Source organism: Eurytemora carolleeae, unplaced genomic scaffold (assembly GCF_000591075.1).
Source record: "Eurytemora carolleeae unplaced genomic scaffold, Eaff_2.0 scaffold20, whole genome shotgun sequence".
Lineage (NCBI taxonomy): Eukaryota > Metazoa > Arthropoda > Copepoda > Calanoida > Temoridae > Eurytemora > Eurytemora carolleeae.
In genome coordinates, this window is record NW_019396765.1 from 222,821 (window position 1) to 249,642 (window position 26,822).

The 26,822-nt window shown below is 30.2% G+C and overlaps 1 protein-coding gene and 1 long non-coding RNA gene across 2 annotated transcripts; one reads left to right on the top strand and one right to left on the bottom strand.

Moving 5' to 3' along the window:
• The first annotated feature begins 216 nt into the window (after positions 1 to 216).
• LOC111708404 (uncharacterized) lies at positions 217 to 18,087 on the top strand. Its single transcript, XR_002766656.1, has 3 exons — positions 217 to 287; positions 17,695 to 17,755; positions 17,828 to 18,087. It is a non-coding gene; the product is annotated as an uncharacterized LOC111708404 (long non-coding RNA).
• A 1,984-nt stretch (positions 18,088 to 20,071) lies between these two features.
• Positions 20,072 to 23,987, bottom strand: LOC111708384 (histidine-rich glycoprotein). Its single transcript, XM_023481737.1, has 2 exons — positions 23,911 to 23,987; positions 20,072 to 20,834 (listed from the first exon to the last, which is right to left on the bottom strand). The coding sequence occupies exons 1-2, from the start codon at positions 23,920 to 23,922 to the stop codon at positions 20,352 to 20,354; spliced, it is 495 nt and encodes a 164-aa protein (XP_023337505.1). The 5' UTR covers positions 23,923 to 23,987; the 3' UTR covers positions 20,072 to 20,351.
• Between the last annotated feature and the right edge of the window lie 2,835 nt (positions 23,988 to 26,822).

The following is a 26,822-nucleotide window of genomic DNA, read 5'->3' on the forward strand; positions in this document are numbered from 1 at the left end:
AATTTCTCCATTGCTTCTTTAAAACAAAAAATGCGCAATTCAGCGAAGCCAGAAATCAAAATAAACAGTTGTAAAAAAAACCCACATGGATACATAAATCAAACTTGATAAGACAAAGTTTTTAAGGGTATACATTGTAAATCGGACATTTTATCTTTGCATAGAGGGTCACTTGAAATTACGCTTACAGTCCCTTTAAGAAAATGTTTTTATTTTCAGTAGGAATGTAAACTTGTAAAAGATGACTCAGCTAATCTTCAAATTCAATCTGTACTATTCTTTTATTGGTTAGTATAGTAGAAGTATTTTGTAAACTACTTTTCTTCTTGGGGTCCTTTTTTTGCGAATTTATTTGTTCTGTTCTTTTGTTAGTCAATGTAATCTATTTGCATATTTTTATATCATTAATACTTTTTTATATTAATGACACTCGATGCCTTACTTTTTATATCACTATTTTCTATATATACTTATAAATTCTTCTTTCTAAAAATAATAAATTCGATTTCTACTTATACTATTTTTATATAATCAAAACACTTTTTATATAAATAATATTATTGCATCAATAATATTTTCAAATTATTAAAACTATTTTTCAAATCTTTTAAACTTTGTTTTTTATCATAGGTACAACAAAATGCATCTAACTATTTTGTATTTCTGACACCTGTAAAAATGTTTTTAATATAATTAACACTGTTTTATTTCTCTATTAAAATATTCATTATTCCTTTTGTTAATCAGTAATATTATTCATTTGTCGATCATTACAATTCATTTGTCGATCGTTAATATTTATTTGTCGATCATTACTATTTTATGTGTTGGTTTGTCCATTTGTACTTTTTTCCCCATCTTCAATACTATTCGATCATTATCCACTATATGCCCCCTAATATTTATGATCAAATAGGGTTTAAGACCTGTCACAAAACCCGCTGCAAGAAACATAAAAGAACACCGATAAAGGTGTAAAGTTAAGCCTCTGCAAAAAGAATCTATTGAACAGAGAGAGATAACAATATTTTATTAATATTGTTCATTTGAAAAATAAATAATGTAATTTTTGCGTATCAATGCGTCACGACCCTAAATACAGTCATGACATGGATGTAATTTAAGTTGAGTTATAATATACACTTGAAGTATAAAGTTTCAGAAAATGATAAAAACAAAGAGGGTTGAGTGCTACAATGATCAAGATTGCTTTGAGAAGTATTAATTTTCAAGACTAGGTCGATTGAAAAGTGTCGCAACGCCTATGCACCTTTCTAGCTAACTTATAGTTGTATGCAAAGAGAATAGAATATATATTAGAGTGGAATTTACTAGAAAAAATTGTAAAACGGCCATTTTGTTGTACTGTTTCCATCTGCAGGTGTTCTTCACATATTTGTGCTATATAACCTTTTGGGCCCTGGAACATCATTTTATAGAAAATCTAAAATTAATATTAAAAGAAAACCAAATTATGAAAAAGGCTGGTTTCAACATTGACAATGATCATTTCACATAGACGTTATGCCTTTCACTTTACAAACGATGATTTTCCGTTATAACCATAAATCAAATGATGTTTTTTATTCACCTATTTCAATATATAATTTTATAAAGTTTATTTAACAGCTTTAAAAAATTCGAAATTGAAATTAGTCTAGGGAACATACTGTATTAATGTACTCTACTGCACATAATTTGTGAACATTTACATGATTTGTACACTTCGAACTCCCTTTCAGGCTGAAAGGGACTGACAATATTCATACCGAGGGATTCTTTTAATTCCTCTCTAATATATATTCTATTCTCTATGATGTCAACCCACTCATCACCCACTCATACCGAGGGATTGTCTAAATTCCACACTAATATATATTGTATTCTCTTTGGTTTTATGTAGCTCTAGATAAGTACATTTAAAAACATTGTTTTTAGTTTAAGTTTTTAGTAAGTAATTGGCAAAATTCTCATCAATTTGTTCCTTTCAAGAGATAAAACTAGAGTCTATAAAAAGAGTTATTGTAAAAAGATGTCCTCTTTTGACATATATGAATTAGTTCAAGTATTATGAGCGATGCCGTTAAAATATTTCAGGAATATGTTTTTTTAGGAATTTGTTTTTCGGAAGTTTGTTTTTCAAAAACTTGTCGTTCAGAAGTTTGTCTTTTAATTAGTGTGTATTTTGGAAGTTTGCCTTTCAGGAGTTTGTCTTCTAGAATTAAGTGTGTCTTTCAGGAGTTTGAATTTCAGGAGTTTGAATTTCAGAAGTTTGTCTTTCAGGAGTTTGTTTTTTTGGAGTTTGTATTACAGAAGTTTGTCTTTCAGAAGTTTGTATTTTAGAAGTTTGAACTTTTTAAGTGTATTTCAGGAGTTTTCATTTCAGGAGTTTGTATTTAAGAAGTTTGTATTTCAGGAGTTTGTATTTCAGGAGTTTGTATTTAAGAAGTTTGTATTTCAGGAGTTTAAATTTCAGGAGTTTGTATTTTATAAGTTTGTATTTTAGAAGTTTGTCTTTCAGGAGTTTGCCTATCATGAGTCATTCAGAAGTTGCTCTTTCAGGAGTTGTTTTTCAGAAGTTTGTTTTTCAGAAGTTTGAATTTCAGAAGTTTGAATTTTAGAAATTTGTATTTCAGGAGTTTGTCTTTTATAAGTTTGTCTTTCAGGAGTTTGTCTTTCAAAAGTTTTTATTCCAGGAGTTTAAATTTCAGGAGTTTGTTTTTCAGCAGTTTGTCTTTCAGCAGTTTGTCTTTCAGCAGTTTTTGTTTCAGGAGTTTGTCTTTTATAAGTTAGTCTTTCGGGGGTTTGTCTTTCATGAGTTTGACTTTTATAAGTTTGTCTTTCAGAAGTTTGTCATTCAAAAGTTTGTCTTTCAGAAGTTTGTCATTCAAAAGTTTGTCTTTCAGAGGTTCGTCTTTTGGAAGTTGTTCATGGCCACAAAAGTACCAAGCATTGTAAGGATTTTCGGGCGCTGTGCGCCTATCTTCTATTTCAACTTTTAATTGTGGCGATATCTGTGAGCATTTACTTATTGTACACTATAAAAAAATAACAAACAAAAATTTGCGAATTTAATAATATTTCCTGCGTATTTTCAAACTTTTACAAAAATCAAAACTTTTTTACTCAAATTTTTGTAATGTTGAGCATCCATAAACCTTCCTTGGGGTCATGTAAAGTCCCACACAAAATTTGTGCCCGATCGGTTCAGCCGTTTTGACGTTCATTGGATAAAAACAGACACCCAGAAAAGCAAAGTTTATATGCATATGCATATGTAGATACATATCTTGCCCATTTCACTGCCCAAAGGCCGTGTTGCATTCTTTTGGGCACGCTTGACGCTTGTCAAATGAAACGTAATTATATGTCAGCCTAAATATAACTGCATTTGCAATGCACTAAAGCTACGAAAGAATAGATTTATATTTTGTGGGATGAATTTGAACCAGAGCTTAGCTCGTTAACTTTCAATTCAAATATTAAATTCGTCTCAAAATATCTCAGTAAAATTGATCACAGAGCCCAAAACTTAACACAGGGTATCGTTCTGAAAACCAGTTTTAAAACCCGGGTTACGCGAATGGGGTTAGGCAGTTTTGTGAATATCAATATTTTTGTAATGAAATATTTTTTTAAGTTTGTTTATATTCTCCATTTTTTTCGAATCTCTTAAATCAAAATCTACTCAATGTGGAGACCCCAAAAAGAAATTCAATGATACTCTTTTAAATTTCGGGCTCATGACAAAAAACGCCGGCGCAGTATGGAATAACATGTCAGGTAAAACAAACATATCTTTGTTTACAAAATAATGTACTGCAGTTTCTAGGAGGTTTATAAATAAAACTCTGCGTAAAAGTAGCACAAAGTTTGTTAATATTCCTCCCACAAACTGCAGTACACTTTTTATGCAAACAAAGATATGAACTGCACGCCACGTGTTCTTTGCAAAGATAATATATATAGGCAGGTATAAATTTTGAGGTCTTGAGAAAAAGTGCGATCAGCACCATCTCTGTCGTACGCATAGCATTTTATCCTCTGGATTGTTGCTAATTTATCACTTTGTTTATGCGTGATAACATTAAATGCGTACTATAGTATCAACAATGTATACTGCATATTGTACTTAAAGAAACAAATTAATCAATGCAAATAAAACTGAGGTAGGAATTTGACTAGACAAAGTTAAAATGTGCAAGTTGTACTGAATGGCATATGTAAATTAACGCAATTTAAATAAAAATCATGACTATAAAAGTACATCGAGTCTAGGACAAATTACAACTGATCTGATCATAACATAAACAAAACGCGTACTGTATGTTTGTGTTACCTTGAAATTTAATTTTATTGGTCAAACAGGTCCAGATAGCAACACTTGAACTATACAGGATGCAATACGCGTACTATATGTGTAATAACACAAATGCGTATTTCCTACAGATGGCAGCAGGGGAGAAAGGAATATAGAAAGTAATCAATTTGCTATAGATGTCTCTCCTTGCACTTTATCTCAGAGGTTCAAAAATTAGTTGTCTGCTACAAGCAATTTAGGAATCTCAGTTAAAAATCTACAAAAATAAAGTAACATTTTTATAAACTTTGTTATTTAAAACATTAAACCCAATATAAAAATATTTGGCTTTTAGGCGTCCATTGTCTACAACTGACAATGTTATCTTTCAACAACGGTTTTTTCATTGTATACATTAAACAGAAATGTTGCTGATTCTTCTGGTTAAATTGGTGGATTTTCAAAAATCGTTAAAGAAAACTTGTAAATACGAAAAATCTACATTTCATTGATGTTTATTTGGTTTAATGTAAAGGGTTACAGGCTTTTAAACCATGGAACCATGTTAGTTAGTTAGTAGTAGCAAAAACTTGATTTCTTTCTCCATATTTTAGTTTTTTACTTATGTTAACCAAATTAATGTCCTGTATTAAACAGCTGTGTCATAAAATTGAAACTAATAGAAAGAATAACCAAATTAATGTCCTATATAAAACAGCTTTTTATAAAATTGAAACTAATAGAAAGAATAACCAAATTAATGTCCTATATAAAACAGCTTTTTATAAAATTGAAACTAATAGAAAGAATAACCAAATTAATGTCCTATATAAAACAGCTTTTTATAAAATTGAAGCTAAATAGAAAGAATAACCAAATTAATGTCCTATATAAAACAGCTTTTTATAAAATTGAAGCTAAATAGAAAGAATAACCAAATCAATGTCCTATATAAAACAGCTTTTTATAAAATTGAAGCTAAATAGAAAGAATAACCAAATTAATGTCCTATATAAAACAGCTTTTTATAATATTGAAGCTAAATAGAAAGAATAACCAAATTAATGTCCTATATTAAAGAGCTTGTTATAAAATTGAAACTAAATAGAAAGTTGGTATATCATGAAAGGAGAAATGTGATGACCCCCTGTATTAATAGAAAGTTGGTATATCATGAAAGAAGAAATGTGATGACCCCTGTATTAATATAAAGTTGATATATCATGAAAGGAGAAATGGGCCGACCCCTGTATTAATAGAAAGTTGGTATATCATGAAAGGAGAAATGTGATGACCCCTGTATTAATAGAAAGTTGGTATATCATGAAAGGAGAAATGTGATGACCCCTGTATTAATAGAAAGTTGGTATATCATGAAANCTAAGTTTGAAATATCTAAGGTTTACACCAGCAGGTTGCAAAGATACATGGATAAAAAAATAGTCAGACTGTACACTTTTATTGTTTACAACATTTTTCACAACGTATTATGCATCATCTCATAAACATATTTTTTTATTTTATGATATTTATGTCTTCAGACAAAATGTCACTGGAAATAAAGTCCTGAGTTTTAGATTCCTAGGACTTTTTTTTCCTAAAATAATATGGGGGCTGTCATTCAAGTCTCAGAGAAATTAAAGTTATGAAGAAAAAAAATCTGAAGAAAAAGAAAAACAAGAAAAAAAGTTCTAAGTCTTGGGAAAATGAGGTCAAGTCTGAGACGCTTTCATAAAAAGGACTTTTCTTCTATGCATCTGCATATTAAATATAGCCAGGGGTGTTTTTAATATCAAACCCCTTTTTACCATGGCTGTGAACATTGTTTGTTCCCATGCATTTTCCACTATAAGAGGACTTTTTTCCGGGGACTTCTTTTTTATAAAATCATACTGGAACCAGAAAAAAAAGTTCTAGAAAACAAAGTCTCAAAATAGTAGGCCTTTATTTCCAGAGACTTTACTTTCAAGAACTTTTTCCACAGGACTTTTTTAGTGTCAAATTTAAGACTTAATTTCCGAAAACTTTTTTTTAAAGAACTTTTTTATAGCGGTTACTGCCATGTGCATTACCCTTACAAAGCTCGGGACAAAATTAAATCTAAGAAGGTTTGAACATTCTCGATTCTTTCCAAAAACTTTATAACACGGTGAACCAAAATAACGGTGTTATAAAAAGTTATTTAAAATCTAAGATGTTTATCTAATAAAAGTTTTGCATCTCTCAAAATGTCATGTTAAGAAAATCTTAAACATCGTGGAAAGAGATTTAAGTTAAAACTTTAAGAAACAGTTGACAGCATACTTTGAATTAAAATGCTTAAGAACGTAATAAAATAAGATTACTTTATATTCTAATCTACCGTATATTTCAAGTACCGGGCCGAATTTTAAGCACCTGGAGCAAGCTACAGTACACATAGAGACTTTAAACGGGAAAACGGGATGGTACATCAAATGTGTTATGTATCAGCCCCTTTTGGCTAGAAGAGTTTTAAACAAATGGTTTTTAACATCTCTAGTAATTAATACTTAAAGGGACAGACCGGCTATGCAAGGTAGTTAAACTAAGTATGCAGCTGTGGGCAAATTCTTTAGGGTTCATTTGAGACACACAAAACTTTTTAAAGATCTATTTAAACGCAAAGTCGACGTTCAAAATCGTACTTTTGGGTGGATACGTTTTCAGAATTGTTTTTTTTAATTATTCAATAATGACGACAAAAAATTCTACAGTAAACTAATTCGGTGTTTAGGAATAGGTTGAGAAAATAAAAACTAATATTATCATCGAAAATAAGTAATCTTAAGTTCATAGAAAATAAGAAATTCAATATAATAATGAAAACGAAATAATTGATTCTAGCATTGATTTATTGACAAAATAATTGAGTTTTTGCCACAAACTCTGATTTTCTAATCCCTATTTCTTTGCCACCCAATGTGTCAGACCTTTGATATTTCAAACTATTGTTCTAATAATCTACATTCGAAATATTAAAGGTTTGAACCATCAGGTGTTAAAGATATAGGAAAAAATGTTTGTTGCAAAATTTCGTTTCCTTTCTTTTGAGAAATATGTTCCTAACCATCATAATTAGTTTAGAAAAACCCGATTCTGAAAACGTACCCACTCAAATTCATGATTTTTAACGTCGACTATGCGAACTCAACTCTGACAATATTACCTAGAATGGCCATCCTAGAGTTTCTCGAGAAAAAATAACGATTAAATCCTGTTCCAACTAAATATATCACAATTAACTTGTTAACTTTAATTCTATTATTAAGAAAAAAAATATTCGAAGCATTCAAACTCAGTTATTATACATTGTGGAAACGTTTTATATGTCTCAAATGAATCTTAAAGAATTTGTCCACAACACTGCATACTCAGTTTAAATACCTTACATGGCCGGCCTGTCCCTTTAAGAAGAACATAATTATAGGATTAGCATTGAAAGTTGGCATTGAAGAGAAAATGTAAAGAATGTATTATCGGGTAAATGTGGAGCAGATGCGACTCAGAAGAAAATGCAGAAAATTTGTTCCAGAATACTGCACTCTCAGCTAAACTTCCATGTCTAGCCGGTCTCTCCCTTTAATAATATACTAACTATATACAATTCTAATAGTATAAGTACTAAAAGCTTCCTAGAATTGCTGTTTATTAAGGTAGGCCTACTTTTAGACTCATCATGGGGGGGTCTCCATAATTTATAATTGTAAAAAAGTGAAAAGTTTTTAACGAACGAACTTTAAAGAAATTATTCTTCCTTTTTTATTCAGAGTGAATCTGATTACCTACATATACATCAAAGATGTTGGAAAATTTAGATTAAAAATTAAAGATTTCGTATTTCAACAATCTTGGATGCCAAAAGTATATATAAAACAAAAACAAATTATCTGAACAATTATTGGACTGACAATGGAAAACGAAAATGACTGAAGAGATGAATGCAAATTTTAAACAATGGCCTGAGTAATTATCAATAATTTTTTTCCCCACAAAAAAAATTTACACTGCAGAATATTTTTAGATTTTTTAAAAATAATTTTTATGTTTGGAAGTTTAGACTTGATCCAAGTTTGTAAAAGCTTCATGAAGTCCTATCAGATTATTAAATTCCACCGAAAAATAGTCAACAGCAAACTTACATCCTTTTGTAGAATAAATACTTTCGCCGTGTAATGAAAGCGAGTGTACAATTTTATAATCTTCATTTTTGGAAACTGGAAACAATAAGATGAAAAGAAAGCAAATACGAACTTCTAATATACCCTGATTTTTTATTAGAAAATATGGGGTCAGATATTTGATTGCATTAGTGCTGATTTGTCCTTAAAATAAACTTATTCCTGGAAGATACAACACTTTCTACGATACAATGTACACTACATATATAATATATAAAGTACAATGTACACTACATATATAATATATAAAGTACAATGTACACTACATATATAATATATAAAGTACAATGTACACTACATATATAATATATAAAGTACAATGTACACTACATATATAATATATAAAGTACAATGTACACTACATATATAATATATAAATTATATAATTAACTCACAATGGCTGTATGAAAATGTTAGTTCTTCTATGTCTGAAAAGGAGATTGAAGTTTTCTGAGGTCATACTTTTGGTTTGAAACAGCTGTTATTTAAAACTCTATATTTCGCCATTAAATGGACTATACGCGTAATTTCAAGTGACCTTCTATGCAAAGATGGCAATGCCTGAATTACAATGGTACCCTTGAAATCTTAATCTGATCAAAACGTGGAAGTTACCGTGTTTTCCTGACTCAAAAAGTGTTTATTTCTGTAAATTTCTTCATTGCGAAAGTCAATTTTGCAGAGAAACCGCAAATAAAAATAAACAGTTTAAAGAAGCAAAAACGTTGATATCTGAATCATACTTTGTCAGACAAAGCTTTTAAGGGTATCTTTGTGAATCGGGTATTGTCACCTTTGCAGGGAGGATCACTTGAAATTACGCTTTCAGTACCTTTAATCATTAACTAGGACAATTTTAGAAATTTGAAGGATTAACTGTTGCTCCCTTAATGTGTGTTATCCCTGCAGAGTATGACCAACAAAAATTGGCTTATATTTAACAAAAAATCGCTTAATAGGCAGTTACCCAACTTTTTCTGCCAAATTTGCGATTTTTCGTTGAATACGAACGATTTTTTACAAAAGTTTAACCTAAGGAAAACTGTGTTAATTGCGATTGTGGCAGTATTATACTTTTCTAGAGTAAATTCCACTCTATGTATTCTCTGCTCTGTGGTTACAAACAAAGTTTCACTTTATGTATTCTCTGCTCTGTGGTTACAAACATAGTATACTCTATGTATTCTCTATTCTATGGTTACAAACATAGTATACTCTATGCATTCTTTGCTCTGTGGTTAAGCAGAAGAACGACTGTATACATTTTATCCAATTTTATATTTGCTGCACCTCTTTTATTTCTGTGTAGTTTTTACCTGTGCGAATTTATGTTTCATTGAAAAACAAGAACAAAGTTTAACCCATTAGATCGACACGTGATTATAAGTTCGAAAAATCATAAAATTACAAATACAATGTTTAAGGAAATATTCTAACTACAAATATAGTCTTTGCATATTTGCATTTTCAACAAAATTATAAATTTCCTCAATATCAAGATTAAACATTTAATATCATCACTTAATATGGTGGTAACTGGTAGGCGATTATAGCAATATAATAAAGACGACTTTCGTATTTAAGTTTTAATTGTTAACAAGCTTTTTAAGAATTCAAGTTTACAAGCAATACTTGACAGCTTCTCTTTGTTTCCATGATTTTGTGTATCCATGCTGTTTAAAAACTTGATATTAATCAAAATTAAATTAAAAGTCGTCTTCATTATTTAGATAAAATCGGTTACCACCGTTATATTTTAAAAACACGGTTACCTTAAAAAAAAGAAAAAAAAAGTTCGTGATATAATCCGACTGTTGTTTTGATAAGTGACCCTTCTTTTACTTCTACTTTTACAACACTACCCTTGAAACCTTACTCTGATCAATAATACGAAGGATAACGTCGTTTTTCTTACTGGAAAAATATTTCATTATGATCATTTCTACATTCACAAAGCTTTTAAGGGACCATTACAAACCTTTAAAGGGACCATTACAAACCTTTTAAGGGACCATTACAAACCTTTTAAGGGACCATTACAAACCTTTTAAGGGTACCATTACAAACCTTTTAAGGGACCATTACAAACCTTTTAAGTGTCTCTTTAAAATCTGGGAAGTTAAACAATCTTTTTTATTTGTCGGTTTAAAATCGAATATGTGCGCGAAGCGGCCTGGAAGCCTAGTGTAATAAATATTTGATTTAATTTATTAAGAAGGATTTCCCTGGTAAGTAAGTTAAATATGATTTATGCTTTTATTTGATGACGGGTGGTTTTAAGACTAAACAAGGCCAATCATTCTAAACCTGCTGATTTCTGCAAGTTTTACACCTCTAATTTTAATGGTGAGGGGAATAGAGATGTTTTTAGAAAAATTCAATAAAGGATGTCAGAAACACGGGCAGCCGTAGTACATTTGAATTTCCGAGCCGGGTCAACCTTTTCGGTCCCAGTTTGTTCTGTATCGCCCTGACATTGGGAAAATAAAGCAGACTCTCAATAGGACTAGCCGCGGTGCAACAAGGTTGACGCGGCCAGACTTTAGGCTAAATTTACTTTTACTAAAGGGTCAGAGGTGCGTGGAAAAATATAAGCAATATTTTTCTTTACGTTTGACAAAGGAATTGAGTCTTTGCCACAAAAGCTAATTTTCTAATTCCTATATCTTCGCAACCAGATGGTGTAAATCGATGATATTTCAAACTTTGACTACTAGGACTAACAGAATTTATAGTTTGAAATATCTAAGGTCTGCTACATCGGGTTACTAAGATATATAGAGGGGAAACAGTTAGAGTTTGTAGCAAAAACTCATTTCTTTTTAGACACTATTAAATTAGACTCTATGTAGGCTAGAATTTCTCCCTTATCTGTAATTATGAATGAAAATAGGTAGGAACGTAATCAGATAATCAAGAACATCTTTTAAAAATAGGTAGGGACGTAATCAGATAATCAAGAACATCTTTTAAAAAATAGGTAGGGACGTAATCAGATAATCAAGAACATCTTTGAAGAAAATAGGTAGGAACGTAATCAGATAATCAAGAACATCTTTTAAAAAAAACATAGTTACTCATTTATTTAAAAAATTTTGTAATAAAGTGAAATTCAAAAAATAAATTATTGTTTCAAAGAAATTCAAAATTTTTTTTTAGAAATCAAAAGTTAAACCAGATACTTTTATGCTATCTAACTATTCAACAGCTTGAAAACTACGCTTTTGCCACAAACTCAGATCTTCTAAACTCATTATTTTTCCAACAATATGCAGTAGACTTTTCACACTTCAAACTATCAACTCGGCTAATTTAAAAATCTAAGTTTGAAAAGTCAAAAGCTTGCACCACCGGGTTTCAAAGATAAAGTGTTTAGAAATTTTACATTTTTTAGCAAAAACTTAGTTTGAGAAAATTTTTTTTAATGATTTATCAAAAAGCATGTGGGTATCAAAAGTATATTTGTCAGTAATTCTAAGGTGTACATAGATACATAAAACAATTCTGAGTGTGCTTAAACTAATGAAAATACAAATTGTACATGTTCGACCTATTATTCGTCTTTTGAGAGTTTAGAACATTTCCTCCTCTTGGTTCAACGGAGCCCCGCCTCTTTTTCCAAATCTACAAACAAAAATATATATTGGAGAAAATATGGTAAATTAAAAAGTTTCAAGAAGGAAAATAGGATCAAATAAGAAGAATTATTAATCTTTAAAAAATTAACAAATAATCATTTTCGGTTAATTTTTTGATATTGAGAAAAAAATAGAAAAAAGAAATAAATGAATATAAACGTTATAGGGAAGGATGAATAAATAAACAAATGAACGAATAAACAAATGAAGAAAAGAATGAATAAATTAATAAAAAATAAATGAATGAATAAATAAACAAATGAAGGAATAAATGAAGAAATGAAAGTAAAAGTATATAAAAGAATGAATAAATAAATGAAAGGTTGAATAAATAGATGAAATGAAGACTAAATAACTGAAAAAGAAATAGATAAATAAATGAATGAATAAATGAAAAAAATTAATAAATAAATGATCTAATTTTTACCTTGGTCTGGCTGCGAAGGAATAGCACTTCTCTACAAGGGAAAGGTATTCTCCTCGTTTTCGCATACCTTCAAATAGAAATATTTAAAGGGTTTGTTGACTTATTTTAAGCGATCCCCTTTTTATGGTGTTCCATGCACAATTCACAACGGACCCCATTAAATTTTTATCTGAGCAAAAACCTGGAGATATCATTGTTTTTCAAGATAGAGAATAAACATTGTCTATATCTATACATATACTACAGCTCTTCGCTCATATTTTTATATTGTACATCTGTATATATATATAAACATATATATCATATATAGAACAAGCTAAAAAAAATTAGATTTTTTGTAAGAATCGAATTTTTTAAAACCCTCATCATACCTGCACTTTGGTTCATACACTGTAGGAACGCAGGGTCTTTTATCAGAGTAACTAAAAAATTAAAAATTAAAAAATGTAAATTAAATTTTTTTAGATTTCTAACTTGATGTTAAAGGAAATGCACACTTACTACAAAACTTTGAACCCTGATCTTGTAGACATTTAATATTTCAAGCTAGAAATATCAAAGGGTTTACGCCATCAGGTTGCAAAAATGTTGGGACCAAAAAATTAGCGTTTGAGGCAAGTGGTCAGTTCCTTTACTTGTAAAAAACCTCGTGCCTGGGAAACTCCTGGCCTGAGTTTGTTGGATGGATGAACACATTATCAGGCCGAGCAGGAGTAGGGCGGTAATCATTGTCTTTATCTACATTAATAATAATAATAATAATAATATTAATAACAATGATAACAATAACAATAAAAAATGATAATAATTACAAGAAGAAGGAGAACAAGAACAAGAAGAACAAGAACAAGAAGAATAAGAACAAGAACAAGAACAAGAAGAATAAGAACAAGAACAAGAACAAGAACAAGAACAAGAACAAGAACAAGAAAAATAACAAGAACAAGAACAAGAACAAGAAGAATAAGAACAAGAAGAAAAAAACAAGAACAAGAACAATAAAAACAAGAAGAACAAGAACCAGAACAAGAGGAACAAGAACAAGAACAAGAATGCTAACTTCTTTGTTTGCAATTCTTAGTAATTTCTCTTTTTAAAACCATTTTTTTTTTTTTTTTTTACTTTCTAAGCACTTGTTTTGACTAAATTTTTCTATAACTTTTCATACATATTTTTTTGTATTTTTATTTTTTATAAAGGTAGTTTAAACCTTTGATATTCCTAACTTAGTTTTTTTTATAGCAGAATTCATAGTTTAAAATATCCAAGGTCTACTACCTTGGTTAGGAAAGATATAGGGATTAGAAAATCAGAGTTTGTGACAAAGACTCAATTTCATATTTATATTTATTTCCTTTTGAGTTTTAATTTTTAAATGACAAGTTTTGTATGTATGTTGTTTAGTAAGGTAAAGCCCCGTCTTGGTGTTTACCTTACTGACAAATACTTAGCATATTCTCCGTTATATATACTCCGCTGAAAACCAGAGGCACTCTGCGATAGGGGGGGGGGAGGGGGGAACGACGGAGTATCGTAGATTATGACACCTACGTATTGATCTACGTCTTCAGTTTTCCTTTTCATGAGTAAAGTTTTGGTCAGGGCCAAGGGGGTAAATGGGAATCAAATAAGTTCTTCCGAAAGTTACTTTATCTAAAGGTTATAATGCAAGGAAAGTTAATTGCAGTTGCGTATACTCTGCGTACATATTGAAACCAGTTCTCTCTCTTGTAAACAAGAATAGATGCATGAGTGTTCGTTTTGTATTCGAGAAGGTTAAAAGCATTTAATTTTGAAAGTTTTGATAATTCACATAATAGTTTCCTATGACCAGAATATTTCATTGATTTTTTATGTGAAAGATGGATCCCATGTCAGTTTCCGACATCCGTCTTGTGTTTATATTACCGCCCAGAGACAGTACACTGCAGTACAAAAGATGCTTACGCTTCTGAAATAACTTTCCTTGCATTATAACCTTTGTTTATCTAAGCTATATCATTTATCGAATAAAAAGGTTTACTTCCAAAATTGTTCGAAAATTTATTTCTCTAGTTTATTTTTTTTACACCTTTTTGTCCAAATAGGTTTTTACTAACCTATTTCAGGTCCAAATAACCTTTTAAAGTTTTAAGTAAACTAATTAGGGTTTTAATAACTTCTTTAGGTTCTTAATTATCTCTTTAGGCTCTTGATTATCTCTTTAGATTCTTAATTATCTTTTTAGGATCTTAATTATCTCTTTTGATTCTTAATTATCTCTTTAGATTCTTAATGATCTCTTTAGGTTCTTAATTATCTCTTTAGATTTTAAATAACCTCTTCAGGTTCTTAATTATCTCTTTAAATTCTAAATAATCTCTTTAGGTTCTTAATTATCTCTGTAGATTCTAAATAATCTCTGTAGATTCTAAATAATCTCTTTAGGTTCTTAATTATCTCTTTAGATTTTAGATAACCTTTTCAGATTCTAAATATCCACTTTAGATTCTATAACCTGCGAAGGTTCTAAATAAAACTTTTAAACTTTTAAATAACCTCTTCAGGTTCTAAAACTCCACTTTAGGCTCTAAATAACCTCTTAAGTTTCTAAATAACCTCTATAGGTTCTAAGTAACCTCTTAAGGTTCTAAATAACCACTTTGGGTTCTAAATAAACTCTTTAGGTTCTAAGTAACCTCTTAAGTTTCTAAATAACCACTTTAGGTTCTTAATAACCTCTTCAGGTTATAAATAACCTCTAAAGATTTTAGATAACCTCTTAAGGTTCTAAAACACCACTTTAGGTTTTAAATAACCTCTTAAGATTCTAAGTAGCCTCTTAAGGTTCTAAATAACCTCTTTAGATTCTTAATAATGAGATTTTAATTAAAAATTTCTGCAAATTTTAATAACGTTTTACTGAAGAATTCAATTCTTCCAATTGAAAAGAATTTTATTTTTATGTTTCTTCCCTTTAAATTTCTTCCGGAGCGGGTATGAAGGTATCTCGGCAAACTTAATTCTTTTCATGTTTATTAAACTTTATTTTAGTTGAGATTACATTGCGAATCTTGGATACAGCAGATTTTTGTACAATTTGCATGTGCAAAATCTTTATTATATCTCATTTTATTCCAGGAAAATATTTTACAAAACGTCATAATTCAAAAAAAATCTTTTTTTCCTGCACACTCTCACACACGTTTAATGTTGAATATAAATTGATTTTCTTGAGGAAAATTTATTAAAAATATCATTTACGTCATTTTTTTGCGAGAAAGATTGTTTTCATTGATTTTCCGTGTCAGAATTTTTTCTTACTCCTTTATTTTTTGGGCGGAGGGGGGGGGGGGAGGGACCAAAGCTATACATCTCCAAAACAAACAAAAGACTAGTCTTCCATCATTTTTTCTTCGAAAAATCATTTTTGTTTTCACATAGGTGGTTTTTCCAAAATTTTAAAAATCCGAGTTTGTTGGAGGTAAAAACTTTTAATTCGGCCTTGAACCTTTCATGAGGTTAAAACATGTGTTTAGTTTAGCCGTTTTGGTGTTTTCTGGAAACAAACAAACACGCTTATATCATACAAACAAAAACGCGTAATTCCAAATGTTATTTTGAAACTGTATAATATTTATTGTTGTAGTTTTTATGGATCTTATATTGGGGACTTGAGTTCCCAATGTATTTCAAAATTGTATACAGCATGGAATACTGCTATTAGAATTCTTTTTAATGTACCTAGAGATGCGCATAGGTACTTGATTGAAAGAATTTCACAATGTTTACATGTAAAAACTATATTAGCTAGCAGATGTGTGTCTTTCTATGAGACTATTGAAGCGAGTTCTAAGCTTTGCATTAGATTTCTTTCTAATTTATGTAAAAATGACCTCAACACAGTTCTTGGCAGAAATTTATTTTCTATTGCAAATGATTGTTCTGTAAATCCTTCGGATCTTAGTAAAATGTTAGTTAAGAAACAATTGAAATATTTTGATGTCCCATTGGAACATGCATGGAAAGTTCCGGTTTTACGAGAACTTTTAAATACAAGAATGAATAATTTATATGTTGAAGGATTCGATGATTACGTAATAACTGAAATTATTAATATGTTATGTAATGAGTAATAATCAATGTTGTCTATTTGTGCATAATTTTGCATATTTTTCTCTTTTCTTTTGGAAACCTGTATTTTCAAAAATTTATTTAAACAAATTTAAACTACACCATTTATATATGTATTTATATCTTTGTGTGTGAATAAATCTTTATAATATAATAATAAAGTTATTCCATTTCATCTAATAAAACAATGATATTTTAATTTTACAAAATATTTTCCCTTCTACTTAAAGAACTGTAAAAGGGACTGTAAGCGTAATTTCTTATGTTACCCTCCATGCAACCATGCCTTATTTACAATGGCACCCTTAAAACCTTTATCTGATCAGTAATGTGAAAGATGTTTGTCGTTTTTCTAGGTTAAATGTTCCATGGTGTTTAATTCTGATATTTCCTATTCGTTTTCCTGTGGTAGAATGCGCAATGGCAGAGAAACCACAATTGAAAATATTCAATTTTCGAAATTAATAATCAAATAGTATTTGCACATAAATCAGACTCCTACCCTATACAGTATAAGGTCGTCTTTCCTACCCTTTCTCCCCTATTTTGGGTCAGTCTAAAACCAGAGAAATATTCTGGCCTTGAACCTCCGTCTCCGACAAAGGAAAACATTGAGTTATATAGTAACACGTTTTAACCAGTGAATACTCAAATCCTAAACCGGTTAAATGGAGTGTTCGCGAAAAATGAGAGGGGTATAGGCTTAATGCGATAAAAAAGCGCTTTTGATCGCTACTAATCTTACTTCTATCTGTTGCGTCTATAAGGAGAAAATTGTTAAAAACGATTAATACCGAATAATTAATACAAATTGAGAAAGTTGCAACGTACGACTGGGATCGTAGACGCAACAGATAGAAGTAAGATTAGTAGCGATCATTAGCGCTTATATTTCGCCGTAAGCCTATACCCCCTTTCATTTTTCGCGAACACTCTCTTTAATAATTATGCAATCCAAACAATTCTACTTAAATAACCAAGTTTTTAATTTCAGATGTAATATCCAAATGTTTTTAGACTGATCCATCAAATCCTCTGATCCCTGATCAATCCTTAATTACCCAGACACACACAACTAGTAAGTTACTCAATCAAACATTAAAAACAACTTTATACCAATATTTTATTTTACTAAAACTGTATTTTGTAGGTTTGAAATGAATCTGTTTATCTGTATATTTGCAACTTTGTGTCCAAGTCCAAGCCTTAGAAACTGATCACCAACGCCTCGTTTTGTTTCAGCAATAGTGTATATTTTTTAGAATTTAGAGAAAATATTTTTAGAATTTATTTTTATTTTTGTATTGTACTTAAGATACAACTATTGGTTTGATTCACCCGAGACCTATAAATACTACAAGAGAAAATACAACAACATAAATATTGTCAAATTATTTAACTATTTCAAGTTTCAGCAAAGAAATGAAGTTCGTCGTAAAGAAACATTTGTCACGTGTTAATTTTTTAAAGAATCTTATTTATACATTTTTACTACGAGCTTCTTACAATCTTTTTACCAAAAATGAAAATATAATTTCAAGTGAAAATCAATCTTTTTAGGCCAGAAGTGCATGCACTTAATTCCTTCAAATCTTGGTCGGATAATTGACCATAGAGTAGTCCGTGTTTATCTCTAAACTGTTGTTCAAAGGAATTGAGTCTTTTCCACAAACTCTGAATTTCTCATTCCTATATATTTTACACCTTAGATTTTTCAAACTATGAATTATGTTATAGATCAAACAATCTTAGTTTGAAATATCAAAGGTTTACACCATCATGCTGCAGAGATATAGGTTTTAGAAATTTTGAGTTTGTGACAAATAATCAATTCCCTACCGAAAAGCTGAAGACTGTATGCTGACGAATGTTGTGAGCTCACTGAAAGTAACTTTAAATAAATTATGTAGAAAGCGCACGGCAAAACTATGTTTTGTTCGATGCCACGATAGTTTCAGTAGAAGTAAATATTTCCATTGACTGTTATAGCGCCGATTGAAGGATTTATAACTCTGATTGGATAATGAAATAGATAGAAAGATAAATGTTACAGCCATACAATTTCTATTGGTTTAGAATAGACAACAAACACGTGGCTGAACCCTGATTGAATCAGGCGGTTATGGACTCGGCATACAGGAGTGGACGATTTCTACATAGTATAGAAAGTATATTCTAAAAATATAAAATCCTTGAACATTTAAAGGTTTAAAGGTGCTGTTGTGAATATGACACGACACTCTAAAATGGAAGGTCACAAAAAATTATTTCATACACTCGGAACAGGAATGGGCTTGGACAATGACATACAACCAAAAATTAAGGTGAGCCGAGTTTTAAAGTTAAAAATGCTCACATGAAAGCAATTTCTTGAAAATAAGTCAAAATAAGCATTTATAAAAAGATCCGTGTGGAAACACTGATTTCAGAAACATCGAAATCGTCAAAGTCCGAAAAGAAATTGAACAGCTGGGATATGTAAATAGATTATAGCAAGTACAAAAAGTGTCAACAGAAAAACGGACAAACTATACACGACGTCACAAGTGTCAAATATAACAAGGAAAACGAAATTTTCTCACATTAGTTGACATGTTTCCAAGATTAAATAAAAAAGTGCAAAAACAGAAAATAAAGAAAACGCAAAATTGCACTTATTTTGCTATAAGATAAGCACTTTATTCTAAAATTATCACTGTTATTAATGATCATGTCGGACACAAAAACTGAGTTGACACTTGTTACGTAAAAATACAACTAAGAGTGTACACATTTCTATTGTACTAGAATCTAATTGGGGATATGTAAAAAATTAATTTTGACCCTAGATCAAACAATTTCCAAGATGATGAAACGAAAACAAACGGGCAGTGTTCAGAGGAAACCTCTTTATAAAACCATTTCAACATATATTTTACAAGAAGTATTTTTGATTTTTTTTCCGCCCTTTAAGTTTTTTTTTCTCATGGTAATTTTAAATTAATAGAATTTTTTATCTCAAAATGTTCAGATTAAAAATACCCATCCAACACTAGTTGACAAAATTGATATTAAAAAAAGGTAAAATATACACAGACCGATTTTACCTAATTAGATGATTTTCAAGCTAGTGGTTAAACCCATTTTCTTTATAATAGCTTAACTAAGCATAACATTGCATTAATGTTATGTTCCTATTTCACAGTTTATGGGCCTCGCAGTATCTCTGAAAAATTAATTACAAATAAAAAAATTCATCTTCTGAAATAAATTGAGAATACAATTTTAAGATTTTCTCTCTGGTAACAAGAAGAACCATTCACGTCTTCCATTTCGATCATATTACTATTCAAATTATACACATATTCATGATTTCTTCCAGCTCTCGATAAATCAGCATCTAACAACACTTATAATTATGTTTATTTGGAAAAATCAAAACGTGTTATTTTTAAGAATAGAGATGAGATAAATAGGAGACGAGAACTTATGAACAGAGAGATTTGATCTACTTTTGCTGAACCTATGAAGCTTTAACTATTAGCAAGTAGTTCAACTTATTCTCTTTATCCATAAACTGTTTTAAAAATGTTCCTCAACGAAAAGTTCCAGTTTTGTTTTATACACAAAGGTCACCAATCCAAATTCAAGACTCTGTTCCTTTGCTAAATTCTGAACTTCCATGTCGAAACTTCTTAATGATTATAGTCATCATGATGCTCATGATGATACTTCTCATGTGAATGCGAATGTCCCTCGCTATGTGAGTGATCATGGGTCTGATGATGAGCTTGGCTATGATGATCTACATGATGATGATGATACTGATCGTGAACGTGTTTGTGATGATGATCATAATGATCGGTGTGATGATGATCATGATGCGTATGATGATAATTGTTCTGATGCTTGTAGTGATGATGGTTGTGGATCTCGTTGTTATGATAAGCATGACTTTCAGAGTGATGATGGTTCTCAGTAGGAGGATGGTAATGATGATATTCCTCATGATGATAATCATGCTTTTCATGCCCATAGCCACCATGCCCATGGTCATAACCCCCAGGCTCAGCCCCTGCAACGGGATTGGGTAAAGCTAAAGGGAGTGCTGCTCTTCTTATGCGAGCGGGAGAGGCCAAGCAAGCATGCAGGCAACAGAAAGCTATCAGAGATAAAACCTAAAATATAAAAGATTTTGCAAAAAGGAAAAAAATGGCTGGGGAATTTTCTATAAAATTTTTAATAAAACATAGTACATAGGAGTATTTTTATTGTTTTTAACGATCGGGGCGTTCAAGGGGTTTCCTAAAATCGGAAATGAATATTAAAATCTTGTTTATTTAATTGAAAATATTTTTCCTTTGCTTTTTTCAAAATAATTTTAATATCACAGATTTTTTTCAAGTCATAAAAAATATTTAAGTTTGAATCCACTTAATAATGATTGATAAAAAGTTAAAAAATATTAAAATTGTAATATTTTTTTTTTTCATTTTCTTGATTTATCGATGCTATGAAGAAATATATACTGGTTGAAAACTGTTTTTTTTTAAAATTTTTTTTTGAATTGTTCTCAATCTTGACTCAAAAAGTAATTGATTCATTAAGCTAAGCGATTTAAAAAGAATTAATCCATCACAGTTTTTACCATTGTTAAAAAGGTTTTCCTACATTTTTTTTAATGTAAATATTCTATATTCTGCGACTTAAAAAGTTAGAATTATTGTGTGTGACCTCAGTGAAGGTTTATGGATGATCAAAATTTCAACAAATTAGCCTTAAATTTTCAGAATCCACGAAATTTTTGATAAAATCCGCGAACTTTGTTTTGTTATTGTTTCATAATGTATACAAAGACAAAATGTTCACTATTGAAATAGACGCTGAAAGCCTAGTCTGTAGATAATTGAGGATAAGCCAGTCTTCTTTGATTAGTTTAAGGTTTATAATGGTCCCCTAAATTTTCTAATTATAGGTTTTCTGATAAAATAAAATTAATTGGTGTAACCAACAATAGAGACATCCATATTCCTTATTCTTTAAATAAATCATTATTGTTTTAATATGACGTTAAAACTTTATATATAAAAGTGATTGTTCGCCGATTTGATGCATGCATATACGATACCAAAATATTCAGATTCTTTAGGTAAAAAAGTCTATTTTTAAAAAATATGTGTGCATAGTTTAATTGGTTTCTTCTTATTTGCTTGATTTGTTGCATGTATATACGATACCAAAATATTCAGATTCTTAAGGTAAAAAGTCTATTTTTGAAAAAAATGTGTGCATAGTTTAGTCTCTTCTTATTGGCTGGATTTGTTGTTTTCTCACCAAAAATAACAGATTAGATACATTTTTCAACCAATAAGGGCCCGTTGAGCTGCAAATATACATTTTAATTGTAAGTAAGACTATAGTTTGCAAATTATTTTATCATCCTGCAGATTCAAGGGACATTTTGGAGTGGAAATATATTCAATCCTTTTAATCCTTTTAATCCTAGAAACACACGCGTTGTAGTTTTAATATGAACATGTCTAAGGCTACAAAAAAATATAATTACGGTAAAACCGAAGCCAAAAGAACGTGTCTATAGAAAAGCTTCTCTATTAACACAGTTACAATTGTGCTCTCGTCTGTCTGTTGCTACGACAACCAGTGGTTGTATTTCGAATAGTGATGTGTTTAAAATTGATGCATTGTTGCCATAGATATCTTGATTTCCGTGTTATATTGGTGGATTTTAACATAATTCTAAACTGTCCCTTTTATACCGCGTCAAATAAAATTTCCACGAATAGTTAATAAAAATAAAACGGTCAGAGATCCAATAATATTCATCTTATTGGAAATTATAAGATTAAAGATAAAGTTTATTAAAAAAAATATTTAAAAAGGATGAATATATTTTTTTGTGAATAATTGTTAGAAGAAGCTTGATCTTCCCTGTCTATATTGAAATTAGAAAATCTCATTTTTTTCCTGGGGAGGGGGGGGGGGTATATAACTGAATGAAGTTAGCCAAAAATGTACAAACAGTTCAAGTTTTGAAAAACAAAGAATGGGAAATGTATGGAAAATTAAATGAAGTCGGTACAAATCTGAACAAGAAAATCAGTTCTAAGTTGGGAATACCGATTCAATCCTGATCGCTCATGATCACGATCCACTGTCAGCACTTTTAATATGAGGATCAATGCTTTATCTCTTCATTTTAGTTATTCCTCCCCTGATCAAAGCTCCCTTCAATTCAATCCCTGACTGGGTAGGATTACCATGCGGAATATGGATTTTAACTAAAATTATTTAACAGATTTACAAAAGATCGACTCGATATCAACAATATATAAGAATTCCCACCTCTGAACATATTTTTTTTAAATACAGTTATGTTGTTATTCTGAAGCTCTTCAGGAACTTATTACAGTTAAGTATTAAAAATATGATTCCGAAATATCAAAAACGACCCATTGCAAGACAGTGTAAAATTAAAAATATATAAAAATGTGGGAAAAAACTCGACTTGGTAATTTTCACATGATTTGATAGAAATGATTATATCACTCATTTAAAATAACACAACAAAAATTGTGCGTTGATAATCACTTTATTTTGAATTTTAAAATCTTTTTATAAAAGATTATAAACATGCTGGACTCAATAATTAAAGGATAGGAACAAGTTCTTATTTGGATGATGCAGTGGGACCCACATAATTGTGGAAAATAGAAAAGACGAATGTTAAACTTATCTTCTGCATAACAATTGTTAATTGTTGATTATCAAGGTACTGGTAACGTTATAACGACATCAAATACATCTACAGTGATAACCAGAAAACAATGGAATAGGAAGACTACATTCTAGCAATACTTAAGTGCATTTGATGTTTTTACGAAGCAAATATTTTTACCAGACACTTATTAAATTACTAATTTAGTGAAATGGGTCTGTTTACTCTGCACAATTGCTGTGTCTCCTACTCATTGGACTTTTAAAGTTGTAAATTGATTCTAAAAGTCGTCTTCCTATTTCAGATTTTTCTGGTTGTCAGTATAAGATTGCTTCTACTTCCACAGTTTTATAAGTCACACTGTTTGAAGTAACTTTGGAAGATATTTTTATCATTTTGTGATATAAGTTAATAACATGTGTTACTTATATGCAGACGTGCACATAAAATTTTTTTGGGAGAATAAACTTTTAGAAATAATTTTTTTTGATAAATATTAAATATGTTTAAATGTTTACCTTAATGTTCATGGTTGTGATATGATGTGACTAGGCTTGATTGTGAAAAGAGATGTGATCAGTACATGTGTTAGTACTAAACTGTGATTTTAAGTATTAAGCCTGGATATTTATACAAATCTCATGCTAAACTTAAATGCTAAAAATTGTCGTAATTCCTTGAAATTTTAACCTCACATTTACTGTAGAATACAGAGGGTTTACGGAATATTAATATGTCATTGCATAATTATGTAAGATTCACATTTATTATCTATACAGATACTTGCTTGTCTGTTTCTCTGTCGGTTTGTATCCAATAAACGTCAAAACGGCTGAATCGATTGGGTCCAAATGTTTTTATTGTATTTATTATCACCGTCAATTCCGGTTCATTGGGGACAAAATTATGACATCCCCCCCCCCTAGGCTCAAGGTTCATAGATGTTAATAGAATTGAAAAAAATTTAAATTTTGATTTAAAAAATCCACGAAAAAAAGTAGATTAAGAGCATCAATTAAAAGTTATAAACATAGATGATCGCAAAGCGTCCTTGAAGCCTATAGTAACCTACATAGAATTCATTTCGAACAACATTGTAATCTGCGATAGGCAGGGGGGGGGGGGTTGTTAGGCATGGTAAAAAAGTTTTGATTTGATAAAAAAAGAATGATGGATCAATTAAATAAAAAAATGGTTTTCTTTTTCTAAATAAAAACTAAACCAATCAAAAACTTTGTTTGGTATAACTCTTTTTTTAAAGTAGCTTTTTTCACTAAAAACTATATGTTTATAATATTCATAATGAATAATGAACATCCCTAGAGCTGTGTAAAGAACGGGATGCAAATTGTACAATTACATATATACATATTGAAAAGGTCTTCGCCACAAACTTCGATTTTGTAATCCCTATATCTTTGCAACCCAATGTCCTAAACCCTAGATATTTCTAACTATACATTCTGCATAAATCAAATAGCCATGAGTTTTAAATATCAAAAGTTTACACAGATTGCAAAGATTTAGGTACTTGAAAAAATGAGTTTGTGATATAGACTCAATTTCTTGATATACACAGTTATAACTTTTTAAAAACTTTTTTGTTCGAAATTTCAAAAATATATGAACAATTTTGAGAGCTAGTGACTCAACTCCTGGACCTCCCATGAACTTATATTTAAGCTAAACCACTCTTATACCCCCTCCCCCCCCCCACCATATAACTAATTACAATTCTACGCGGCATCAAATTCCGGGAGATCCTTCCCCCCCCTCATCGCATTGTAGGGGGTATCATCGGAGAAAATGGGGGGGGGGGTCGGGGAGAAAGGGGGATTGGGTTTATAATAATAAAAAATGTTGTTTGAATTATATTCTTTTCTTTTCAATATAAAAATGTTAAAACCCCTTTTTCTTCCTTAAAATGTAATACACCCCTGATTAGTGAAGTAAATATAGGGGTACTATAAACCATAGCTTGGGCTCTTTGTGTTTTATTGCTTCTTTTAAATGTAGAGAATGGAATTTTTATCCAATTGTTTTATCATTATTATACAATTATACAGGATTACCCACAAGCGATGATACTGTAAAGACGACCTGAAAATCTTAAGATTTGACGCTTCTAAGTTTAAATTAAGTCTTCTGTCTTTCACGTTGAACTAAACTAAGATTCAAATCTTTTATATTTTCGATCAAAACTCGACTATTATTGAATAGCGAATGAGAAGTGCTGAAGATACCAGTTATAGTGCTGAAGATACCAGATATAGTGCTAAAGATACCAGATATAGTGCTGAAGATACCAGACATAGTGCTGAAGATATCAGATATAGTGTTAAAGATACCAGATATAGTGCTGAAGTTACCAGATATAGTGCTGAAGATACCAGATAGAGTGCTGAAGATACCAGATATAGTGCTAAAGATACCAGATATAGTGCTAAAGATACCAGATATAGTGCTGAAAATACCAAATATAGTGCTAAAGATGCCAGATATAGTGCTGAAGATACCAGATATAGTGCTAAAGATACCAAATATAGTGCTGAAGATACCAGATATAGTGCTAAAGATACCAGATATAGTGCTAAAGATACCAGATATAGTGCTGAAAATACCAGATATAGTGCTCAGATACCAGATATAGTGCTCAGATACCAGATATAGTGCTGAAGATACCAGATATAGTGCTCAGATACCAGATAAGTGCTGAAGATACCAGATTATATTTACTTTTCTCATTATACTAAATCAAAACTAGAGGAGCCACGAGATCACAAAGTTGTGACTTTAATGTCGATCAAATTTTAACTTATTTCTGTTTATTTTTTTGATTATTTGTCAAAGAAAAAAACAAGCTTCAAGTTGCAGGAAACAGACGTAGTATAAATTCCGCACAGTAGTCTCTGAAGTATCATCCTTTGTGGGTAACCTTGTACATCACAGTCTTAATTTCTCAAAAATATCATTATCAAGCATTTTTTTTTGTATTGAAAGCAAACACAAAAGAGAAAATAATCCTATGCTTTTATATTTATAATAATAGTAAAATAATTATTTCAAAAAGATTACCTCCCTTATCATCTTACATGACGCACCAATACATATTAAACTAATTAGGACATCATTAAAAGATATTGATGATAAAAAATTTTTAAAAAAAATATAGACCCTTTGTCACAAACTCTGATTTTCTAATACAGGGTGTCCCACGAAACATGACAGTTGATGAATAGTTTAGAATGTCTTTTTCCATTATTTGTTCAGTTGTTTGATACCAAAGATCAATAAAAATATTATATGGGAGTCATGTTATATTAAAATTGATTTCAAAGTAAAATATAATTAAGTAAAAGATTTGTTTAACTAAAAATAACTATTTATCGGTGCTATCTCATTTGAACTACTGCCGTTTGAAAAAGTTAAA